Below are 23461 nucleotides of genomic sequence, written 5' to 3'. Positions count from 1 at the left end.
GAGCCGCTCAAATTCAGGAGGTTTGTTTTAACCCTGAAGATTTGGATGCTCAGAGATGAGTAAAGCTAGTTGCTCTCAATAGGAGCACACAAGCCCTAGGGGCACAGAGCCAACATGGGCACCACACGTGGCTCCATCCAAGCTTTGCATCCTTCTAGAACGCAGAATTCCCTTTTCACCGCAGCTTAGATCTCTCTTGCTAGGAAAAGTCATCCTGCACCAAGATAATCTGGAACGTGGCAGATTACACAGCAAGACCAAGCAAGGAACAGGCAGCCTCAGAAATAACGGAAAGAGCACTGTAATCCGAGATGACACACTGGAAGGTCTCACAGCAGTGCACTTGCACTGCTCCCTTCACACAGATGCCACGATGCTTTAGGTCTATAAGCAGAGACATTACTTGCACTGTCAGGAGAGCACCGTCTCCAGGGTGGCATTATTTAATAGACTGCAGCAGTATTTACCAACCTGAGAAGGAGGGGAAATAAATACCATACGTACTTTGAGGGTGGGCGGGGAGCAGCAATGGGAGACGAGAGCAAAGATTCAGCAGGAGAAGAGTCACCACGCTGAACCAGGACTTCTGCTAGACGCACGCCAGCGTCTTCAAAGACGAACAGAAACAGCACCCTGCCAGAACTCAAGAAAAGGTCTGCGCCACCGCAAACCTGGAACCCACCTTAAAGACCTTCTTTGTTCAGGTTTGTCAGTCGCACACTTTAGAAGAGAAGACAAAGTTGAGCCAGGCTAAGTTTTCATGTACATTATACTCAGCACCACGCTGGGATAAAAGCAATTTGGACAGATTAGAAAGGCGGCTATTAGCGCTCATTTTTCAGAGGCAGCTTTCTAGAACGCACGGATATGCTTCAAGCCATCATGTTATTTGCTGCAAAAAAACCCACATACCATGTTCAAGACTGCATTAAGATCTTCTAAGATGGAAAGAAATTTTAGCCTACAGTGCTAGAGGAACAAGGAAAGCTGCAAGAACAGCATTTTTGCTTTAAGCTTCATCATAAAAGTGTAATTTATTTTAAAGAAAAGGAAACTGCTGGATTCCACACTTTATACAACCCAGCGACTTACACAGACAATTTAAACTTTGCATGTCGTCGCTGCAGAGGGATCTACGCAGTGCCGAGAACGGAAGGGCAGCAAACGAGCTACGCGTGCGCTCTAGATGACCGCCCTGCCGATTTATGGGCTCCACGACTCCAAAATTCTTCGCTTCCACCTTGTTTCAGGTCAGTAACCGACACATCAGACTCATCCCCTCTAAATCCTATCCCTGCCTTATCCAGAGCTTGGCTGACGGAGGATGACGGGGTTAGGACGCTCGTGCTCGCTGCAGCAGGCCCCGGCAGGCCCGGGAGATGCGGGATGGTCGTCTCATTGACGGGCGTGCGTCACACCTGGTAACGTTCCTGGTTTAGGAGGGCCACGGCCTCGCTCCGGAGCTATCCGCAGCGCCAGGACCAGCGGTATCAGGCACCGCACAGCGAGCGCACCTCTGAACGCCGGCACGGAGATCAGACTGCCCCAAAGGAAGGGGCCGAGACGTCACTCGGCCCTGGCCGCGCAGATAAGCCGGGCTGGGGCAGCAGAAATGGGAACCAGGCAAAGAAAAACAAACCTCTTCCTGCAGCTGCTGCAGAGCCTCGCCGGGTCCTAGCGCTCCCGCTCCCCACCTACTTCCCCCCACGGCGGAGAGCTGAGCCTTGCTCCGCTAAGCCGGCTCTCAGTCTAGCATCCATGATTTAGCGGGTGCGAAACCGAAGCGGCACCCTGCTCTGGCCAGGAGGCAAATTGCACTCACAGCAGCCCTCTCCTCAAGCGAGATGTCAAGGCAGGTCCTAGCACAAGAGCCAGCCTTTGGGGGAGCTCGGGGACAGAAGAGGTGGTCCTCAGCACAGACAAGGTGGTCCTCAGCACAGACATTGGCTCGTCAGGCAAGAGAAGATGCTCAGCCTTACGAGGCCAGAGTAAGACAGTTGCAATACAAGGGATATAAGCAAACCGAACGGATGGCAAGGTGCCGTCCTAAAAGGCAGGCAGCAAAAGCAACGTTAGCAGGGGGCAAAGCAACTCAGCGATGTGAGCAAAGAACAACTGTCGTCTCCCCCTTCCGCTCCCCGACACGTACACCACATTCCCGAGGAAAACGGGACATCCTTCAGGTGTCACTTCTGGAAACACGGCCAGGCCAACCCTGATTCCCGGCTGCCTTTTACTTCTGCGCATCACAAGCAGCGCTATGAAGCCTCCAAGTCAAGTCAACGCAAGGTTGAAGCTGCTGCCTTCAATGTGGCTAACAGCAGCCTAAATCAGCAGCACTGCTAAGGCACAGTGAAGAGCCTGGCCTAAGCTCAGCTGTGCTGGCTTCACTGGGCTACTGGGAAGAAAGTTTGTTTTTGCTTTAAGTCAACAGCCGAGACTTCAAATACACACAGGAAGAACATCAACAGAGAGAAAAATAAGCTTGCGTAGACCGGTGTTTTGAAGCTTAAACACCAAAGCAACGAATAACAAGGCAATGGGGCTTTGTTTTCTGAGGCTTGCCTGTGGCCAGGCCACATTTAAGACTGCTGGCATGACAGTGCCCTGATCTGCAGCAGTCTATGGCACTTGGGAAGAGGGGAGGGGAAAGCGACTGGCACCCAACAACGCCCTGTGCGCCCTGCGAACAGTCTTTAACCCAAGAGGTGCACAGCAAATTTCAAAGTGGAAGGAGAGAAGGGTTAGCGTAGCTGCAGCAGTCCTGCATTGGCAGTCAGCTACATGCACGTTTCTGTGGTTCAGTTAAGGTTTCAACGGCAAGAGAAAGGTACTGGACTGTGTAAAAGCAGCGCTGCTCTTTCCCAAAAAGGCACAGTTCACATCAGGGACCAGATAGATTATTTCTCCCACAAGAGAAATATTTTAAGTAGAAGGCACTCTGAAGAGTCTATTTTAAGCAAGCAGCCAATACTTATCAACTCTGAATCGGGATGTTGACATTGGAAAGGACCCATCAGTCCAACCCATACTGTCAAGTTTCCACATCAATTCTCCTCAAGCTGTTTTCTCCATTCTTCAGAGTCCTCTGGTGGCTTGAGCCACAAGCATGCCCTTCTGACTGAGAAGTGCCATGTCACTGCCTTACCAGCATTTATTTCATAAGCCAGAAGAGAGATGTTGAAACTTCATGCATCTACTCCAGTTTTTTCAAACAACACTATTTCATTTATCGCCCAAGTGACTGGGAAAGTTTGGTACCAGAATATATCCAGGTTAGATCACTGTTACTCAAGGACAGAGATAGGATGGATATAGTCTAAAGAACATTTACTTATCAAACTTCCTATTTGCTCTAGAAGGTTAAACAAGTCTGACGAGTCTAGCCAGCTGTAACTATTCTGGTTTTATGTCCCTGCTGCTGTGTTCTTCCACATATGCATCACCTAGTCCAAGATGACAGAGGCTTCAGCTCCTGTCTTCACTTCCATTCACTCAGATGGACAAAAGGTCCCAGAAACCATGTTCGCCCCAAGATCTTTCATGAACATGCACCGTGGTCTTTGCTGCAAATAAGTCATCTTATCTAAGTAGGCTCCACCATTCATTATGGTGGCTTGCACCTCACACATGAATGGATACATCATTAAAAAAAGCACATGGTAGAGACTCACTTCATCAACACAGAAACGCATGACCAAATAGATTTCCGGCTCCTAGCCCTTTAACCGTAAGGTCAAACTTCCTCTACACTTTGCATTACAGTAGTTGATCTGGAGTCTGCGGTAAAGGCATTCTGCAGACGTAAAGAGCTGACTGCATTGAATGTTCATGCAACTTCATTTGCAACAATGCCGCAAGCTGTAACATCTCTCCTGCACAAGCAACAAGATGATTTTGACTGAAAGTGATTATTGGTTACCTATAGACGGGGATTTGAAAGGGTATTTATCAGGAAGGTCGACTCTAACTTTCCATACTCCACCTTCATACGGTGCTGCAATGAAAGAAATGCAGGTATTAGACATACTTCAGAACTCGGAAGAGAGTAAATAGAAATACAGCATTAAACAAAACATCTTTGCAAGAATACTTAGTCCCATCAGGGGGTAAGATTTCACATCAAACCACCTACGGTAAAAGCCTTTTTCCTGTACTGCCTCACAAGAAATACTCAATTTTAACTGATATTGCAGAAGATCTCAGCACAAAAAGACACAAGAGCCTTATTCAAAACACAGACTTTAGAATAATCTACTTACCTTTGGAGATGTTACTAAACTAAGGCATGCTGGAAACCCGACTCATGATCTAGTCGCTAAAAAAGCCGTGCCGATTACAAACTCAACAAAAAGTTTGGATGATGGCGATGCAGAACTGACAAGGCAGGTCTAGAAGGATCAACAAGAGTTGGGGCTGAAGGCGATAGCTGAGGGCTTAGCTGTCAATACAGTATTGGGCTCTGCTCGGCTCCAAGGGAGGTGGTTCATCTGCATTAGTGTTCACAGCTGCTGTTTCCCTCACCTTCAAGACGGCGGCCTTCAAATACTGCTACCCTTTGACTTCTTGCCCCCATTTAGATTTGCTTATCACTTCTTCTGCTCCAGAAACATGGCATTTCACTGTTCTCCACCATAAACTATTGATTTGCATTTACAGAAGGGCTGGGTCATATACTTACTTCCTTGTGGTCCATAAAACTTCACAACAAATTCATTGAGTCCTCCTAAGATTGTGACTTCATGTTTGCTCTCGATACTGATATATCAAGTAAAGGAAAACATTTAGTCTGAGAAACAAAACACATTTACTCAGATATGGGTAACTTGCTAGAAGCCTGTCAAACAAAACAGTTTAAAACCAGATTTCAAAATACCCTACAATGAAATTTAAGAGTCTTGACATATCTGAATGACCGAACCACCAAAATCACATTAGCAAAAGCCAGTTCTACCACTGAAAACTCCCTCCCCCAACACATTGAGCAGGAAAGGAACCCACTTTTTTTTTTTTTAAATAGGAAAAAAAGAGATTGCCCAATCTTCAGACTCAAAAAACACTAAATAGCTCTAAGGGGAAGGGAGGCATCATTGCTATCTACTTTTGCAGTGCTTAAGCGCCATTTTAAGAAAAAGTGAAGTCCCTATCAGCAACATATTTGGAACCAGTATTCAAACTGCAGAGGGGAGCTAAAATTTAGAAACAGTAAAAGCTCCAAAGCTTCACTGCACAGAGACAAGCCACTGAACCGCAGGAGCAACGCTCAGGGTGAGGCCAAGACTCCGAGAGAGACCTCTCTCCGTCCCAGCGCCCTGGACAGCAGCCACCAAGTAGAAAGTCACCCTTGCCAGACACTCACATGAAATGTTTACTCTCCCGCCCAGATTAGAGAAGCAGAACTTTCCCCAATTCCTGCTCTGATGAATGCAAATTCTGATGAATTCAATTCCACTTGGCTGCCTTCAGCGCTGTCAGATGGCCTCCCACTGGTAGCATGCAAATTACGGCAATCTAATGTTAATTTGACTTGCAAGACCAAAAACTCCGCATCTTTGGAGAAATGGCAGAAGGGCGAGATTGAGGCGCTGTTACAGCACTAAAAGAACAACTGCGTCTCTAAACAGTTAAGAGGAGAACCAAAACACCAGTGCTTCGAGAAGAAGGGAATAGAGAACTGAAAGGCAAGAAATCTTCATTTCAAGTAACACTTAAGGCAATTAACAGGGATGTTTCAGCATCCAAGCTTGCTGAAGAATTCAGCTATAAATCAGGGTTAATGGATCGTGAATAATATCCTACAGCAATTACCTGTAATCAATAATCTTAATATGAATTATGAGGGAAGCATCAGGAAAGCAGAGCAGGAGGAAATCAAAGTTTTACTCCCATATGAACTTCCAGCAGCTTCACCGCAGAGGCTGCCCCCCTTTGAGGAATGGGGACACTAGCAGAGAATATCTAATAAGACATCCTTAACATCGTAACACTGAGCTTGGCAGAAACCCTCAGTCAAGGGGAGCAGAAGCCAGGTCCCCTTGTACAACCAAGCTGGCGCAAAAGGTTTTCTTGCCGCTCTCAAGGCACAAGATTGCTCCGTGAATCTTTTTGCTTTGCAGTAGTTACGTTGACCCCCTCCCGCCTTCATGGCACTAAGCAAACATTTGAGTGAGACCCAGCACACGCACACGTCACTTAAATGCTCTTGACCCACCAGGAACATAACCACCAAGGACAAGCAAGTGGGACCTACAACCAGGAACAAGTAATCCTCGGTGCAGGCCTGTCCCTGATCTCACACCAGGAGCTATGAAGTCTGCGTAAGGGGAGCCACACAAACCACTTGAGGAGAAGGGGCTCCTGCATCCACAAGTGCTAATTCAGTCTCAGCGGTCTGCATGGGTACTGGTAAGCAGGGCATTCAAGTTTCATCTGCAGGGTCAGTCAGGATTTATAACAGTTCCTGAAGTACAATGACTTTCTTTTTGGACAGGGTTTTCCCACAGCGCCCGCTCCAAAAGATGCAATAACCCTCTTCCCCTCATTCTAAAGAAGGGGGGAGAAAAGTTCACACCAGTTTGTTTTGGCTCAGGACTTCTCTTGGTTCAGCAGAAGCTGCTCTGCCCTACAGTGAAATGGGAAGTAACTTACTGCCCCTGGCCGTCACCCAAGGGCAGCTAACACAGGGCAGATCAACACCTTGCTGCCCCAAGCGCAAGCGATTTCTCTGTTAAAAGCCAACGTGCCTCTCCGGGAAAAGCCGAGTCCCTAAAGGTTTGTGGAAAGTACCTTAGCATATAAGGAAGTACTGCGGCTTCCTTCAGACCTGCCGTTAAGGGACACTTGTCACCAGATGTACTTGAGTCACCCAGCCCTGCGACAGTCCATTTTAAATACAGGCTAGACTGATTTTAAGTTCTTTTGAAAGTGTAAACGCTCATCTAATAGATAACCATTCCACATTCAGGAATGGGCTCTTACACAAACCCTTCATATATGACGATGCCCAAGAGTGAAACATTTAATTTTGAAGTATGTTAACACTTAGAGCAGCTTCACAGATCAGGTTAAATACAAATGGTTTTACTTAAGACTAAATCAAGTACCACTTAAAAAAAAAAAAAAAAGCTCTCCAAGCCTGATCTTCAGAACAAGCTCCTGAGCAGCTGCAGCATTAATATCAACCATAAATTAAGTGGGGTTTTCTGCACCCAGACTTAAGCCCTAGCATTCTTAAGACAAAAAATCCATTAGTAAGCAATATGGTGCCATATTTAATTATTCTCTCTATTGTGAGAAGGACCCGAAACTCCTACAAAAACAGCAAGCGAGTAAGATGCAGGAAACTGATAGGCATGCTTGATACTTGGGAACGACTACATTGTTTATCAGCACGATGCACGAGTTTGAGGTCAACCTGAAAATAAGGTGAACTTCAGCAATAAAGCCCTCACATCAATATAGGGAAAGTCTCTGGAAATATATTAACACAGCTCTGAGGAAGTACAAGCTGACTTTACTGGCCACTAGGCAATTCCATGTGAACCCACACTTCCTCATGTGAGTGGGGTGAACCATCTCTCCCTCCCCTGTCCACCCGGTTTTCACTGAAGGTAGAGGTGCCCAGGGGTTAAAATCTTAAAGTCCCACTGGCAAAGTGGTTTAGAGCACTAGCAGGAAAGAAGTGTACAGGACAGTTACAGGAGAAAGAACATTTCCACCCTACCGGCTCCTTGCCTTCTCCAGGAAGCCTTTGGGTCCATTCCTTAGCACTCCTGATCCCCAGGAAACAACATTGCACAAGCCGGGACTCCAGGAAGACAGAAAACTGAGGTAGATCTCAAGGCTTCTTGAGGCAGAAGGCACTGCAACCACCCCATCCCACAACCACCCCATCCCACAGAGCCAGACTAGGGAACCCTCTAACAGCACAAGGGAAAAATATGGGGCAGAAGGGACAGAGGGACTTGAGACATTTGGAGTTTTCTCTGGAAGATCACTCCTGAGGGACAGTCCTCCACCATAACTGAGGGTAACACGACTAGGAGTAAAGAATGCAGGCTCTGAACCAACTACTTGCTCAGCTCAGACAGTTTTCTTCCATCAGGCAAAAGTCTTACAACCAAATCCCAAATGAATCTTGCTCCACACATGCCAACAATTAATCAGCTGTCTCAGATCCAAGGGGAAAAAAAAAAAAAAAAAAAAGAGTTGCCACTTTGGAGACCTGCAAGACTTAGAGAATCCAGCTGTGCCTGGAGCACAGCAAAAACCTCTCCCCTCCACTCAGAGCTAGACCAGGGCCTGGAGCTGGATCCTGCAGCAAGCCCAGGTAGCTCCCAGGAAGGAAGTCAGAAAGTCCTCAGCAAACTGAGTGCAGCTTCAGGAAGCCCTAGGAAAAGAGCATCAATATTTTGGAGCAAATCCTCCACAGTTAAGGTCTCCGCAGGTCTGTCAGTGAGGCAGCTCAGGCATGAGTATGCAGCTAGCCTATAGAGGCGACGAGACCCTTTACAGCACCCTGGTGCAAATCTCCCAGGAAAGCTATGTTTGCATCCAGGACTCCCATCCACCTCTTCCATCCGATACTGATGTAAATCTGTGCAGAAAGCGCTCCTGTGAGGACTTCAAACACAGTCAGTATTTATGGAGAAGACCACAAACCCCTCACCTAGTCTTCTTCTATAGCCATTCTGTCAAGATGAACACCTCTACGCCAAACACCCGTTTTGTCACCGCGCTCGGTCGTTTAGATTAGCAGAAAGAGAACAAACAGTTAAAGGATAAAGGCTTTAAAGTTCTTGATGCCACCATCAATTCAGTGGCTCATACTAGTACGAGCAGTCCGCCTTGTTTCCAGAGCAGGGCACGCAGCTACCGTGCGTGTACGCACGGGTGAGATCACCAGCTTGTAACGCATCTCATATGCCGAAACATGTAACAAAAACACAACCAAATCCCTTTCAAGATACTCAGCTTGCTCCTACTAGTCTAGGTGACTTATGGCCTCGATGGTTTTATCTCCTGATCTGACAAGTATACTAATTTGACTTCATGTCAAATACAGTTAGTGTAGAAGTCAGGAGAAAAATAGCAAAATCTGGATACAAGTCAGGTTTCTGTTTCTAACGGATAAGAAGTTCAAAAGCTTTACCTCAAGACCACAGAAAGTAGAAGGGAGTCCTGAGGACCTGAAGATAAATTATCTTAGTCTCAACACTATCAGGAGAATTTCAATGACGGCAAGCGTCAAAAATACTTAGCTGATGATATGGAAAGCAAGCTTATTTTCAAACATCAATTCAGAAGGGGTTGCTAAGGGAGAGACAGAAGGGAATTTTTGCTGCCGCTGATTATAGACTCCCTATATAGTGGCTGAAAAGTGCCAGAAGCGCAAAGGCCAACTGTGCTACGTATTAGCATTATAGCAACATCAGGAGCCCCCTATCAAGATCAAGGCTCTATTGTTCAGGGTTGAGCTGGTAGGAAATTGTTTCTTCAGTCAGAATAAAAAGCGATTTAAAGCATTTTCCCCATTCTGCTTTGGGACAAAAACGCGCAAGACCTTTCATATCTTGAGCATTAGAGACTGCCCAGCCAATAGCCGCAAATGGACCGGGAACGGGAATTTGCCTCTTCGAGGGTCAAGTTCCCACTCCCTCGTCCTCCTAAGCAGCCTCGCTCAAGGCCACCCACCAGCCTAGGCCTGCATCTCCTCTGCAGTAATTAAAAAAAAAAATTGTTAGGATACAACTTCACACCCAGATCTCCCAAAATCCCAGATGAACATCGCGGCCAACAGATGGCTAGTCTGTTTGTCTGGCGTTTTTTTTGTTGTGTGTTTTTTTTTCCCTTCTTCTCCCCCCGGCAAACATTTATCCTCAAGAAACTCCCTCCATTAAGTTTCTCTGAAATTAGCATAAGAAGTTATAAGCTTGGGCAAATCAGCTCCCCAGCTAAAAATATTTCACTGAAAATATTCTCGCCAGCCTAGCGATACAAATAGCCACGAACACCCCTGCCCTGAAGAGGCAGGCAAAGCAAAGCAGAACGCTGCAGGAAAAAATGAAGTTTTGTATTTACCTACATCCACCTCAATTCAAGTTTGCAGACAGGTCGATGGTCATTACCAGAAAGCAGCCTCCTGCCTTCTAAAAATATCCACTAAGAATATCTTATATTACTTTAGGAAACTTGTCTACAGCTACTCTCCCACATGAAGAACCTGGCCAGAAAAGACACGTATCACGGGTTTTGAGGGGAAAATGGTAAGGCCACACCTATGCATATGATAAAATGAATAGCAGAAGTCACCCAACTCTGCTACCTAAGCAGCTGAGAACTTATCTTTGAGGAGACACCTCACTGCATCTCACCACCTGCACGTTCACTGACAAAAGGTGAACCAAGATTAATACTGTTAATTTTTTCCCTTGCCAAGAGCTCTGCGGGCAGCAGGCACCGCCAGGTACCGCACACGCGATGAAGGCGCAGCCACAACAGCCGTTTGCCGCGCGGAAAGCACAATTCTGCTCGTTCAGAAGAATTCACACCTCTAAAGCCAGGAGGTATTTGCAGAGTTCTGCAACACAAATCGCCTCTAATAGCGAGACTGATGATTACTCATATTTATTCTGTTACAAAGGTGAGCGCGTTCCACTCCAAGAAACACTGACACAACCTGCAGTTATCTGCAAGGAGCCCTATGATTTAGCAGCATTAGCAGTTACGCTGACGCGTGGGCAGCAAAAGGGCAAGTTCAGCTCAGTTGCCTCCCTGCCCCCAAGCCCTCGCAGCCTGCTTTGCCTCCTCGAAACTCCCTGCCTTCATCCGAGACGGGTTCCCTGAGGTGCTGGTTGCACACGTGAAACCACCGCCAGCACCGGGACTTTGAAGTCACTTCACTTGAAAGCGCTAGGAAGAGTCATTCTCGTCTTCCCCAACTACAAGTCCCTGCCCATCAGTCGCGTTTCGCTTCCTTCACGCTTCTGCGTCGATCCCCGCAGCAGAGGTCAGGACACTTCGGCAGAACTCGAGCAAGTTCCAAAGAAATAAAAACTCTCGTGATTTCACACGGCAGCAAGAGGCAGCGCTTCTCCCTCACCCTGACGTTTCTCCCAAACTACTTCACAACTCCAGCCTAAACCATTTAGAACACTAAAATCCGCTGGTTTTCCCCCAAGGTAGTTACTCGCATTGCCGTGGGGCACAGCTTGCAGTTTTCAGCTTCAAGCGAAGGGGTTTTCTAGCACCAGAAACACGCACACTATTTGCCAAGTACTTTGTGTTGCACAACTCCCGGTCCCAACAGCCGCAGCTCCATCATCCGTACCAGCCCCCGGAAGGGAAAACGCCACTGGAGTAATCTGGAGTTTATCTTTGGGCATCCGATGCCAACCTCGATCTTCTTCCATTTGAACCAGGTTTGCCCGAGAATCCCACAGCTCTGAATGAGACAGCAGGCACCTAAACCTCGACAGCTTAAACAACAAGGGGAAGGACAGCAAGTCACTCGCACGCCATGGTGGAGAGCTGCAAAGTAACGCGGCTTTCACACCCGTCCTCCCTCCTGGCCACCGCGAAGCAGAACCTGCAGCAAGCGAGCTTGGGGGTGGCATCACGCAAAGGTAGTTTTACTCACAGCAAGGCGACGGCTGGTTATGACGGGAACAGCAAACACTCTGGCAGCTAGGGAATAACGAATAACTTCTCAGGAACCTGCACTTGGTTGCTGCGTTTTATTTTGGATAACGCACACAAGCCTGTTTTCCTGCTAGAAACGCTTAAGCAGTTTTTCTTTATAAAGAAAAGCCTCGCTCACCATTTCCCTACCAGATTTTGGCTGGTCTGAAAATCAGGGAAGAGAGATTCTTCTCAACTCCTACATACACTCTTCGCAGTTTCATGTCAAGGATGGCAAATTGCCCAAGATGAACACCACGGTGACCAGATATCCTGCCAAAAGGCGGTGCTTCCCTACTCGACCATGTGTGCCAAGATACCTCACCGGTGCGATCGGGATTTTTCTGGAGGAGGAACCGCTGCTCCAGCAAGCACCCCGATTTGGCTTGCTTTCTTTGGAGTCCTAGACGACTTCTGTCTGGCCACTGCATGTTAAATTTTGTGCCAAGAAACTGCAGTAATGAGGAAGAGGTAGAAGGAAAAGCTATTTTTTCCTCCCCCCAGAAGACACTTTGCTTAGGAGTTGTCTGCTGTCAACTGAGTAGAATCTAAATTAACATTTTTCCTGTACAGAAGACATTCCAGATGTCAACCTACTCTTCCCTCATCAAAAGTGAGGGGAAGCATCATGAAGGGACAACACAAGCAACATCTCACACCATGCCAGACTGAATAACATCCCCTTTTCCTCCAGGGGACAAACCTAATGCATTTTTTCCCCCCTCTCTGTGCTGTTCCCTTGAAGAACTTCTACTTGCTTAGAAAAAGAGGTAGCAGACAGATACATATTTTTGCCATAGAGAAAATATCAGAATAAACTTGTTTAAATTTGCATTCTCAAGCTTCCACTGGATGGGACACAAGTTTAATTGCAACCGTGGCGCTGAGAGGACCTTCAATCAGACTAGCCAGGAGCACAATCAGCGTCTTTCTGACAGCCGATAACGAGCGCCATGGCCAAACTCCAGCCTCGCTGCTAACGCGCTGGTGATTACTGAGCAGTTCATTCGCATTTACAGACAGGAAGGGCACAAAACGTACAAATGTTAGGCCCTCATGTTACCAGCTCTCTTGAGCCAAGCACGTTCCAGGGTGAAGCTGGGTAGAGAACCGAAGTGCCACCTCTTGATTAGCAGCGCAGCAGAGCTTTGCTTGCGAGATGACGGCATTTTGGCGCTACACGCGTCGGTGGTCGGTCCCAGGAGCACCACGTTGGAAGGAAGCAGCTTGAAATCACTTAAAGCTGTGACGTACGCAAGGGCTGCCGAGGTGCTGATAGGGAAAGGCAGGGAGCTGCGCTAGTCAAGGTGAGAAGAAGTCGACGCAGGATTTAAGTGCGAAGGGACGGGACTGGATGAAAGGGAGTCAGAACAAAGTTGCAATCAACAGCACTTAACCAACCTTACTGAGTATTACTGTGACATAGCAGTAGCATTTCCCCCTAAAGCACTGCAAAATGCAGTTCCTTCAAATCTCAGTAAAAGAAGATACACTAGGAACCAAGAGAATTTAAGTGCAATTCGTCTGTAATGATAACAACCCTAGCTGCTGTGAGCACCGTAGGGTTTGCTGGAGGTGAGCTGCTCAGAAAGGAATAGCAAGGAAGACAAAATGTAGACTGATGACACAGGAACACGGCCCTGGGCTTATCTGGGGTGAGCGGAGAGGCAAAAAGGACCACGTGGTAGAGACGCATTACTCTTCTGTACCTCTGACCGGATGCATGAGCCTCCAGGAGAAGCTCGAGACGAGCTCCTCACCTGGCACGAGCAAGGACTCTGCCAGGAAGGACGCGGGTACCGTGCCCTGCCAGGCAGCCACCAAGCCACAAGCTACAGGAGTGGCGCTGCAGAACATTTCAAGTCGGTCACAAGGGAAACCCAAGTCAGACCTAGAAGCAAGGACTACAGCGGTATTGCTTTACGTGGCCGTACATCTGTCTCCGAACTAAACCATCAGATACAATATTTGCATTGCTACAGCTTCCACCAAGAAAAGTTTGTTACCATGGTGACTATACATTAAATACAGAGTTCCCTGCAAACATAAGAATAATAAAACTTCTCAAACACCTGAGAAATTAAGTGTATTTTAAGTGAAATATCAGAAGGAGAAAAACAGTCACTTCTTCCAGTTGTGCTTGCTGTAGTTGATTTCCTCTGAGTGCAAGAAGCACCAAAACACTCCTGAAAGAGAAACTGTGGTGGTAAAACCACAGAATTGAGAGCGTGGCTCCAAGCGTGTGGTACACTTGACACCAACCTTAAGATTTAAATGCATTTCAGATGGCCTGTGCCCCCGACACACTCTACAAGAATGTACCAGGTTTCTTAAAAGCAGAAGGCTTTTCACGTGTTTTCACAGTTGAAATGCTTAACTGATTTAGACTTCCTGAAGACATATATTATTTTAAGACACAGTCTTGTCCCTCAGTGAAGTTTGTTTTAGGTTTCCGTAGAGTTTACTGAAATACTTTTTTACTCCAAGAAACCTACGCAGTCATTTGGAAACTGCAAGCACGTCAAGCCACCTCAACAGCCGCTACATAAAACCCCAAACTTAAAATCTTCTCCTCAGGCTGTAGCACCTTGAATGTGACATGATTGGAGTCAAAACAGACAGATGCAGAAGAGCTCAGCACTTGAGCTCTGACAAGAGTTTTCATTTATGGAAAATCAACAAGAATCCCAAGTTTTATTTATTTCTTGATTTTGATCACCAGAAAGTGTTTAACAGGGTGGGTGGGGTGAAGCATCAAAGCAAGTATTTTCACTCTGGTAAATTCATAGTTTTAAGGTGCTTTGGCACTGAGCATCCTCATCCTCTTCTACGTACCAGGACCTCTTCTTGCCTGTAAGGGACCCTTAATCGGGCCAGGGACTCACCAACAAGGGGATGTTGATATGATGGAGTTCAAGGCGATGCAACTTAACTCTGAACCGAGAAAGCATCAAATAAGGGAACGCTGAGAGCTGTTTTAATAGACACTTCACATTGGGATGTCTCTTCTCAACAAAAACCCTGAAGTCCTCCACAAAAGAGGCACCACACAAATGTACTTAAGCCTTAGAATATTTTTAAAAGTTTTCTGGGGAAAAAAAGTGTTTTTAGAGTTCTGTCTAGGATCCTGCTCCCTTGGAATAAGGGCTGCATATATCAAGCAATTTTCTTCCCCCTTCTTTTTGTGCAGGCACAACAGAGGAGAGGCTGAGCAGAAAGTGCTGGTTCAGTGCAAAAATGCTCACAACACACCAAGAATTGGTCCATTTGATAAGTGATGACAGCAAGATGGTTAGTTGCTTGGCCCGCTTCCCTAAAAAAAAATACAAAAGGGTTTGGCAACGAGACTGGAAAAAATAGCCATGGGGCACCTACTTGGATGCACTGCCTCCGCTTCCTTTAAAACCGGATCTGTGCAAGAGGCCTGCTTTGCTGACCTTTGCTATAAGCTTACCGGAGTCCGAAGCTGCAGCAGAATTTCTGAAACATCAGAGCAGAAACAAAGGACAGAGCTACCCTGTACGCAACCCGTACACCAAGGGGACTAAGCCGCTCTCATACCGAGGGCACTAAGCACTCTGCGGCGTAGCGTTGTTCTGCTGAGTTCCTTCCAACATTACAGCAGCAGATGCAACAGCACGTAGAAGTAGCCCACGATGAATTTCTGGCTCACCTGAGGTCACATCTGCACTAGGTGTTTAAGAGGATTTTGTGAACATTCAAACCTTAGTCTTCAAAACTGAGCCAACAACATCCATTTGAATGCCAGCTAGAGCAAATTGCATTTAAATTATAAATAAGACTGAACCCAGAGCAAGCATTGAAGTGGACAGTGCCAGTGAAAATTAAGCAGCACAGGTCCTCACGAAACTTCGACTTTACGCATTCAACGGTAGTTAGTGTCATGCAGTAAGCACCAGGAGCCGTGCTGTCATCGGAGCAGCGCCACCACTTTTGGGTCAGTTCCAAGACTTAAAGAGCCCAGGAGATCTGGGGAAGCTCTCCCAGCCGAGCTTACAGGCTTAATATCCAATATCATACTTCTGAATGGTCACCCATCTGGGAGTTTTCCATACCAACCAGAGAGGCCATAGGGCAGTCTCTCAAAGGCACTTTGGAAATGATTTCTCCCTCCAAAGGAGAGGGCACAGCTTACATATGTTTGTTAGATTACTTTGCTACTTGAGCCAGAAGCTCCTGCATTTCTGAGCCTACCTGGAAAAGGGTTATTATCTGCCAGTGCGGCAAGCTTTAAAATAAATCTCAGAAACCACTAGTATTTCTATAGCACGGAGGCAGGAAGCAGAAACACACAAATTGTATTCAAGAGTTAAGCTAGAGATTAAAAAACTTCCCTTGACCTCAAGTAGTACAGTGAGAAAGACAACGTGCGGCTTCAATCTCAATTTCGCTGTCCCTGACAGCCCATTTTGAAGTAACACACGATGCTCTCCCAGATACAGGTGTTAGTTTCAGGGCAGATCATATCCTGAGGCACCTGCTGATTTCTGTTCCTTTCAAACCACTTTATTAGAAATGATCTTTTTTCAAGAAAAAGTTAAGTTCTGCTCTTCCTTAGATTCTCAGGTTCAGGAGACAACACATGAACTGACTCACTGGCAGGAGGAAAGTCATCGGGACGAACACCGCGCTTGGGGCAGTCTATCTAGGCAAAGGGGCTTATACTGAAATGTCCATTAACAAAACGCTGTCATTAGCATGCCTGTTGATACAGCATCCACGCCTTGTAAGGGTGCATCCAAAAATCAGTGTTTGGGGACCGAAGGGCAGCATGCCTTTTATAGATCACTCGCAAAAACAAGCATCCGATTTGCCCTCTTATCTGTGCTAGAGCAAGGAGATCTGAAAGATGTCAGGACTTCTAAAGGGAGTGGATTTGTTTATCCCATCCCTGGTTTTGTTAAAAGGTATCTCAGGAAAGATGTTTTAAAGTTAGATCTCAAATGGGATTTTCCATACACACAGGGTTGCTTTTAACCTGAACAAACGCTCTGAAAGACAGAGCACGACACCTCTTATATGCAACTTTGAGAACCAGCGAAATTATGACAATCATGACTGCAGCTTCCAACACAGACCATGCACTGTTGTCTCTCAAACCAAAGCAGGAAAAAGTGATTTAGGAACAAGCACCTTTCAGACCTTGGTTACACATAGCAGACAAAGCATGCAGACACCGTTTGCTTTCTTTCTAGGTCACCTGTAATACAAAAGGTGAAAATACCAACCAACAGTAGAGTTCAATATACCAAGAAATTGCATTTCACTTCGCTGATGGAAAAGGTGTAGGAGTTCCCTGGGTGCCCCATTTTTGTACACAAATTCCTGCTATGCTGTTGTCATCTCTGTTAAATCAATTATCCCCTCTCTTCTTACTACGGAATGAGAGCAACGGAGCACTGCAGCATATTCAGTGTTTCCCCAATAGATCCGCTGAACAGACCTGATGTCTCAGTGCTACCTGCAGCCAGACAAGACGCACAAGACAACTGCTTTTGCCCTAGCTTTATTTTGTTGGGTCCTTTTGGCCATCTGTATTTAAGGGTTTAGCTTATAAAGACGCATCTATCGCTCAGTTTTCTACTTAGTTACTCCAACCTCCGGTCTGGAAGCTGAGGCCAAGTCAGGTCGGCTTCCGCTGTACTTATCGATCTCGAGAAAATACTAATAGACACCCATTTCCAAGGCCAGGCACAGGGGCAGTACGGGTCGTTTCCTGTCCATCAAGCCACTAACACCAACCAAAACAGTCATGCCAAGCTTGCAGTTAAGGACTAAACCACCTGCAAAAAGTTCACTTGTTTCTCCTCCCCAGAAATTTAAGAATTCAGCCTGGTACTTCCATTAGTTCAGCAGTTCTCTTGTACCTGATTCATATCATCAGGTTTTGTATCAAGAAGTTAAAAAAAATACTTGTTAACAGGCAAGTATTAAGAGTCCCAGGCTCTTCTGAGGGTTTCTGGCCTTTCCCAAAGGATTAACCGGACAGGATTTTCCTGAAGTTAAAGGTATAAAGATGCATTGTGTTCAAGAGGAAGACATGAAAGAGCCATACTCCGGGACTAACAATGATCCCAACCCGAGCTTCCTCGTTCAACGGAAAGGCAAGCTGTAGGGACACCGCAGAAAGGTTGCCAAGGAAGAAGCCGAACAAAGCGCCCGGGGCTTTGTTCGGAGACCCGAACGCACCAGCAGGCCTGAGCCCGCCAGTCGTTAACAAAACCTCATCGAGGCCGGGCAGCACCCGTGCCCAGAACGGAGGGTGCCCTCGGCCCAGAGCGCCCACCACGCTGCATTCGTTCAAGTAAAACGCCGTTTGGTGGTTTCTGGATTTTGAAGTCCGGGCCTTCACTCAGCGGCTGCACCTGAGGCCAAAGCTAGCAAGCCGTCCTGGCTCCTTCTCCAGCGCAGCAGCTTTCTCTAGCTCTGCGGCTAAGCCTCCGCAAACGAGAGTCCAAACTCAACCTCAGCATCGCGCAGGAAGGCAGAGGTTCATTAAACCAGCCCTGGCACCAGCAACACCACCACAATCAGAGGAAGGGGGAAAAGGTAGGTTTCTCCTTCTTTAAACTTGACCAGCAGAACAGCAGAGCCTTCCTAAAGCATAGGCACACAGAGTCCTTATAGCCTTGACCAGGCAGCAGCTGCCTTCTCCTGCAGAATGACCACTCTGAGCCGTATGGATGGAAGAGCTGGAGAGAACATCATGAACTTTGTTTGGAAGGTGCCCTCACAACCGATAATCTTCAAGTTTTTCTAACCAAGGAAGCCTCACTGCTTCCTACTCAGCAGGAGTGCCAACTCCATTTCAGTGTGGGACAGTTAAACCAGGAGAACCAGGACATCGGAGTGAGTTGGCATCTACTAAAGGCAGGAGCCAGGCCTCATCACCAAGTGCTTTTGCTTCTGATCCAAGAGCTTGTTCTAGTACCTCTGCTCCAGCTTAATAATCCCCCTTCTTCCTCAATTCCCTAATGAGAGGCACATTACTTACGTGAAGACAGAGCTCAGGGGGGTTTTACAAATTAACCATTCCAATTTATGTCCACACATTTCTGATAGCCAGAGGAAGAACACTTGCCTCAAGGTTTCCTGCAGGAAAACAATACTTGAAGTGTGTCATGTGGATCAAAAAAGCGCAGTCAATTTAAGACTGAGCTTTTTAATTTTGTTCTGCATACATTACTAATACAAGCCACACTCTCCATACAAATGCTATTGATTCGACCACCACTGTTCCAAGCTTTTAGACTGTGTTACCCAGTTTGGGAGAGAGAAGACAAGTGCTTTCTTATAATTAGTTAAATTCAGCTGAAACAGAAGATTCCTTGACATCTTCCGTTTGGGTCACCATTATAGAAGGGACAAAAGGAACACGACCGCAACCGCACAGAAAACTAATTAACACAGTTTAGTCGTTAGCCGTGCAGCTGCCTGGAAAGTGGGATTTTGTCACCGAGTTTGAAGCATCTCCTCCTTCAGAGGCGAGCTGAAAAAGACCAAAGCTTACACACTACCGAACAAAAAGCCTAGCAGTGACCTACGCCAGATGCTCTGAATTACAGGTGACCTCCAGCAGACCCAGCAACAGTTTCAAAGACACACATTTATCACAGCCTCCTTTAATAAATCAGAATTAAGCAGACTTGACACATTTTACGCCATTTTTCGATGACAATATTGCTAATCTAATGAAAATCCCCAGTTAACCAGCGTGCTACTGCAAATAAACAGAATCCTGAAACAACCCAAGGAAGCTGCAATAAAGAGCAGCTTGGAACTGCAAAACCAGTGCATCGCCCCTGGCAGGTTTGAGATTTTTCATTGCACTGTCAGAGTAACTTATTTTTCCCCTTTACTCATCTCTGCCATCTTGACGGTTTTAGCAGAGATGCGGGGCTTGAAAGGAAGGAGGTGGGAGTGTTCTCTATTTGAGATGTAGTTTAATGTTAATGAGGAAAGAGTCTCCCTCTTTGCTCCAAGTGCAAATGAGCTGTTCCCACCCCCAAACGAGTGAAGACCTCCAACAGCGACCCAAGTTCAACAACCTGCCGCTTCCCAGCCACGGAGACAGCCAACAGATACATCACCCATCCAAAACCGGACAGGACAACTCATCTCAGAGGCCTGTTGCTCAGAGGAGGGCTGGAGTTGCTATCAGTCCAGACGGGATTCAAGCCAGTAATCCAGGAGGTGAAAAGCTCCATATCCTATTACTAGCTCGGCAAACGGTGCCCTTCCCCATAACTTCCCCTCTGTTTCACACGGTGTTATTTAGCATCTTCGCAAGCAAATCTCAGTGGTATACCTGCTCTGTATATGGGAAGGAAAACACAAACAAAAACAAACCAAAAAAAAAAACAAAAAGCAACTGGGGACCTCACCCCTCATACCTTGCCTTCTGCCCAGGTATTCTGCTGACATATGACCAGTTGTAGCGCACGGTCCAAGCGGATACCCCAGAAATAGGGACCAGGCAGGAGGCTGGATATGAAGCCTCACACTTCTGGCTCATCTGCTAAATTTAGCCCAGTCTGGTAATGACCTAAAAACAGTTGAAGCGAGTCCTGTGAATCATGTGGTAGTCTGGTCGCTTCCATTCAGTGCTTAGAAGAACGTGCACGCTGCAAAGTCATCATGCACTTTGGGTGACCTCAGAGGGGAGGACCTGAATGGTAAAACCTCGGGATCAGTTCAAGCCTATGGGTGGCCGACAGCGGCTCTGACCGGGACGAGCAGTTTCAGCTTGTGATCCATCCTATATCTTGCCTAAGGACATCCTACATCTTGTCCTAGGGGGAACATGTTTCCCCAGGGTGTTTTACATGATCTTGACCTCAATTTTTGCGCATTAAGGGAAACAAGCAAGAAAAAACTGACACCAGAAACAAGGCAAATCAAATAAGCAAACCAGAACCACATCACCTGCCGGCTCAGGACCCTCTTTCCTTTAAAGGGCTCTTTGGCTGCTTGAAACCCCTTGGATAAGGGACTAAGCCTTCAGCATCACCACACATTTGAGAGCGCCCTTCCACTGGGTGCTCATAACACATCCCCAACCATTACTTGAAATAAAACAGGACCTACAGAGGATTATAAACTTCACATATAAGACTTGCTTCTTGCGCCTTACAGGTCTGCAGAAAGCCGACAAGAGAGTTTCACGCAGAATATCCTGGTCTGAAGTGTCCTAATTATACTGAACTTCAGGTAGCAGCAAAGAAATCTGTGTCTTTGGAAGCCACTAAGAGGCACAAAGGACAGTTTAAGGACTCACTTGCTACTAAGCTGTACATATTCCAAGACTCCTAAAAAACCAAAACCCTAAAGCAACTCCTGCCTCTGAAGAATCCAGTTACACCCCAGACATACTGAGCAGGAAGCCCTTGCAAACAGAAAGAGAAGTCCAGAAAAGGAAACTGCATGAAATGCAACATTCAGAACGCATTTAAACAGAGGACCACAACTTTGGGCTCTAACAGGACAGAGATGCTGGTTCAGACTCAAGGCAGTCCTTTACAACACAAGCTGTTCTCACACATGATCCTCACTTACACAACTAACTCCAGATAGAAGCTAATGGAGGAAGAAGTTTGGAAGGCCCTGAAGCCACGTACACTATATAACGGTTTTAGAAGCACCAATAGTGTTTACAAAAAATATTTCAAGAGAGCCCTGTCTCTGACGACCTTCCCTACAACATCCGCATAGACCGTTGCCCAAAGTACATTTCTTGCTATGACTGAATAGTCATAACATGTAAATCATCCTCGTTTAACCCTGAATCTTATTCCAACACATCATGCTGAAGCAATAAAACATTTTTCCTCCTACAAAGAGCCGACATTTAAAGATTTAAATGCAGGTCAGGCTGAAGGGCCAAATTTTAAGTGAGTAGAAGTCACTGCAAGGTGAGTCAAGGGAGCACACCGGAGGATCTGCACAAATCCACCTCTGCCTGCAAGAACTGATGCAAACTGGCTCAAGGAAGAGGAGCTCCCACAACATTTGCGTTTGATCATTTTAAATCCTAATGCAAGAATCTAATCATCTAGTTTCAATATACACTGGAAATCCAACATTTGTCTAAGCAATCTATATCGTAAACTTGTAAAATTAAGTTAAGCAGAGGATGGTCAGATGGTTTAATTGTACAGCGGTCAATACACCTTGTAGGACTGAACATCAAGCTCATTTCAATGGGTCAGCAAACGTTCTTATTTCTTTGAGAGCACGTGCATGTTTGTGGCATGCTTTTATTAGCAAAACAGTGCCTTTTTGTGGATACCGGGGCTTAACATTATGCATATATTATTGTTTCAATTTTACAATTTTTTTTTATTGGCAAGATGCAAGTCTCAATACTATGCTGGGGAAATTCAAGCTCGGACCAATAATTAAAGAGGGGCTTGAAGTTTAAATGACCTGCTGAAACTGCAGGGGCATATTTCTTCAGTGTTGCATTTAACCGCAAATAGCATTTAGAGTCCATTGCCCCATCCCAGCCACTAGCGCTGTGGCTGCTCTCTACATGTAAAACGCACTGCGTTCGCCTTCTGCAACGTCAGCAGAGAATGGTTATTAACTAGTGCAATCTCCTTCCTGGTCCAAAACAAGGCAAGTATTTAAACTTACCTGTACACAGCAACCTCCTGGTCACACTGCCAATATCAAGCAAAAACATACGGCAGAAACGATGAAATAATAAAAAAACTGGCTTATGACTAACTTAACTTTCTCAGCAGTCATAAGTAAGTCAGAATCTGTTTAAAACCAAGATTTTGGAGCTTTACACAAAACACGTTAGTTCATTATTGTGTCCACAATTTAAAAAGAAAATCTCTAACCAGCACTAGATGTAAGCTTACTTGCACAGCGCCGTTACTCCCATCAGACACAAGGAAGGCAAGTTAACATCTTCTCGCATACCTTCCCTTTCAAGGGACCCCAAAGTACAGACTCCAGTACCATGTTAAAAGGATCCGATTTCTGACATCTCACCTTTTCAACTGAACACCCCCTCCCAATCCCTCAAAGCCACATTCTCCTTTTTGGATCTAAGCTCACCCCCAAAACTGGGCACGGATTCCTCCGTTAGACCAGGAGTATTAAACCACCTATGATATCAGGCCTGTTAAATAAACCACCTATCATTTAGCTTCCTTATTTTCACCGTTTCCCTCATTTCACAACTGACACAGTGGCAGGTTGAAAGCCTTAAAAAGGTAGAAGGTGCCTTCAGTAGCACTGAGGAGTAAATCAGGATAACCATGCTGAGTCACATCACAGTTAGGTTTGACATTTCCAGGATCAGCGTTTCGCTCCTGGAAGGGTTGTTTCTTTATTTCAGTCTTGTTTACTTTACAATCCTATCGTACAAATTCGAGCATTATCAAGCTAGACCATCACCAAGAGCTTTGTGGAAATCGGTCCACAACACATTGCTCTTTTCCAAGCGCACTGTAACTACAGCTTCCCAACACAAAGTAGATACCTCCAACAAGTACGGCAACGCAGCACGATGGCAGGCTCTCCCCCAGGGCCGTTGACACGGACACATCTTTCCTACAGAATATTATCTCAGCACGGAAGCAGCCCAGTTACTATGAGGTTTAAAACTCACATTGCTGCTCCATGAAGTATTCATATTTAGCTGTGCTAGCTTGGAAGATTTCAGGAAGGCCAGCAAGGCTGAAGTAAGGATATTAGAGGGAAGAAAAAAAACTCAACTGGTTTCATTTGGCTTCAGCAGGAAGGAGAC

General features: G+C 46.2%; 1 protein-coding gene across 1 annotated transcript in view; it reads right to left on the bottom strand.

Moving 5' to 3' along the window:
• UBE2H (ubiquitin conjugating enzyme E2 H) overlaps nucleotides 1–23461 on the bottom strand; it is a 54416-nt gene that overhangs the window by 20938 nt on the left and 10017 nt on the right. Inside the window, exons 2-3 of the mRNA XM_067317589.1 lie at nucleotides 4682–4758; nucleotides 3923–3997 (exon numbers count right to left, since the gene is read on the bottom strand). Coding sequence (XP_067173690.1) covers nucleotides 3923–3997; nucleotides 4682–4758 — 152 coding nt within the window. The remainder of the gene's footprint in view (nucleotides 1–3922; nucleotides 3998–4681; nucleotides 4759–23461) is intronic.

The sequence above is a fragment of the Apteryx mantelli genome, chromosome 1, assembly GCF_036417845.1.
Source record: "Apteryx mantelli isolate bAptMan1 chromosome 1, bAptMan1.hap1, whole genome shotgun sequence".
In the NCBI taxonomy this organism is placed as follows: Eukaryota; Metazoa; Chordata; class Aves; order Apterygiformes; family Apterygidae; genus Apteryx; species Apteryx mantelli.
This window is presented reverse-complemented; position numbering and strand designations above follow the sequence as displayed.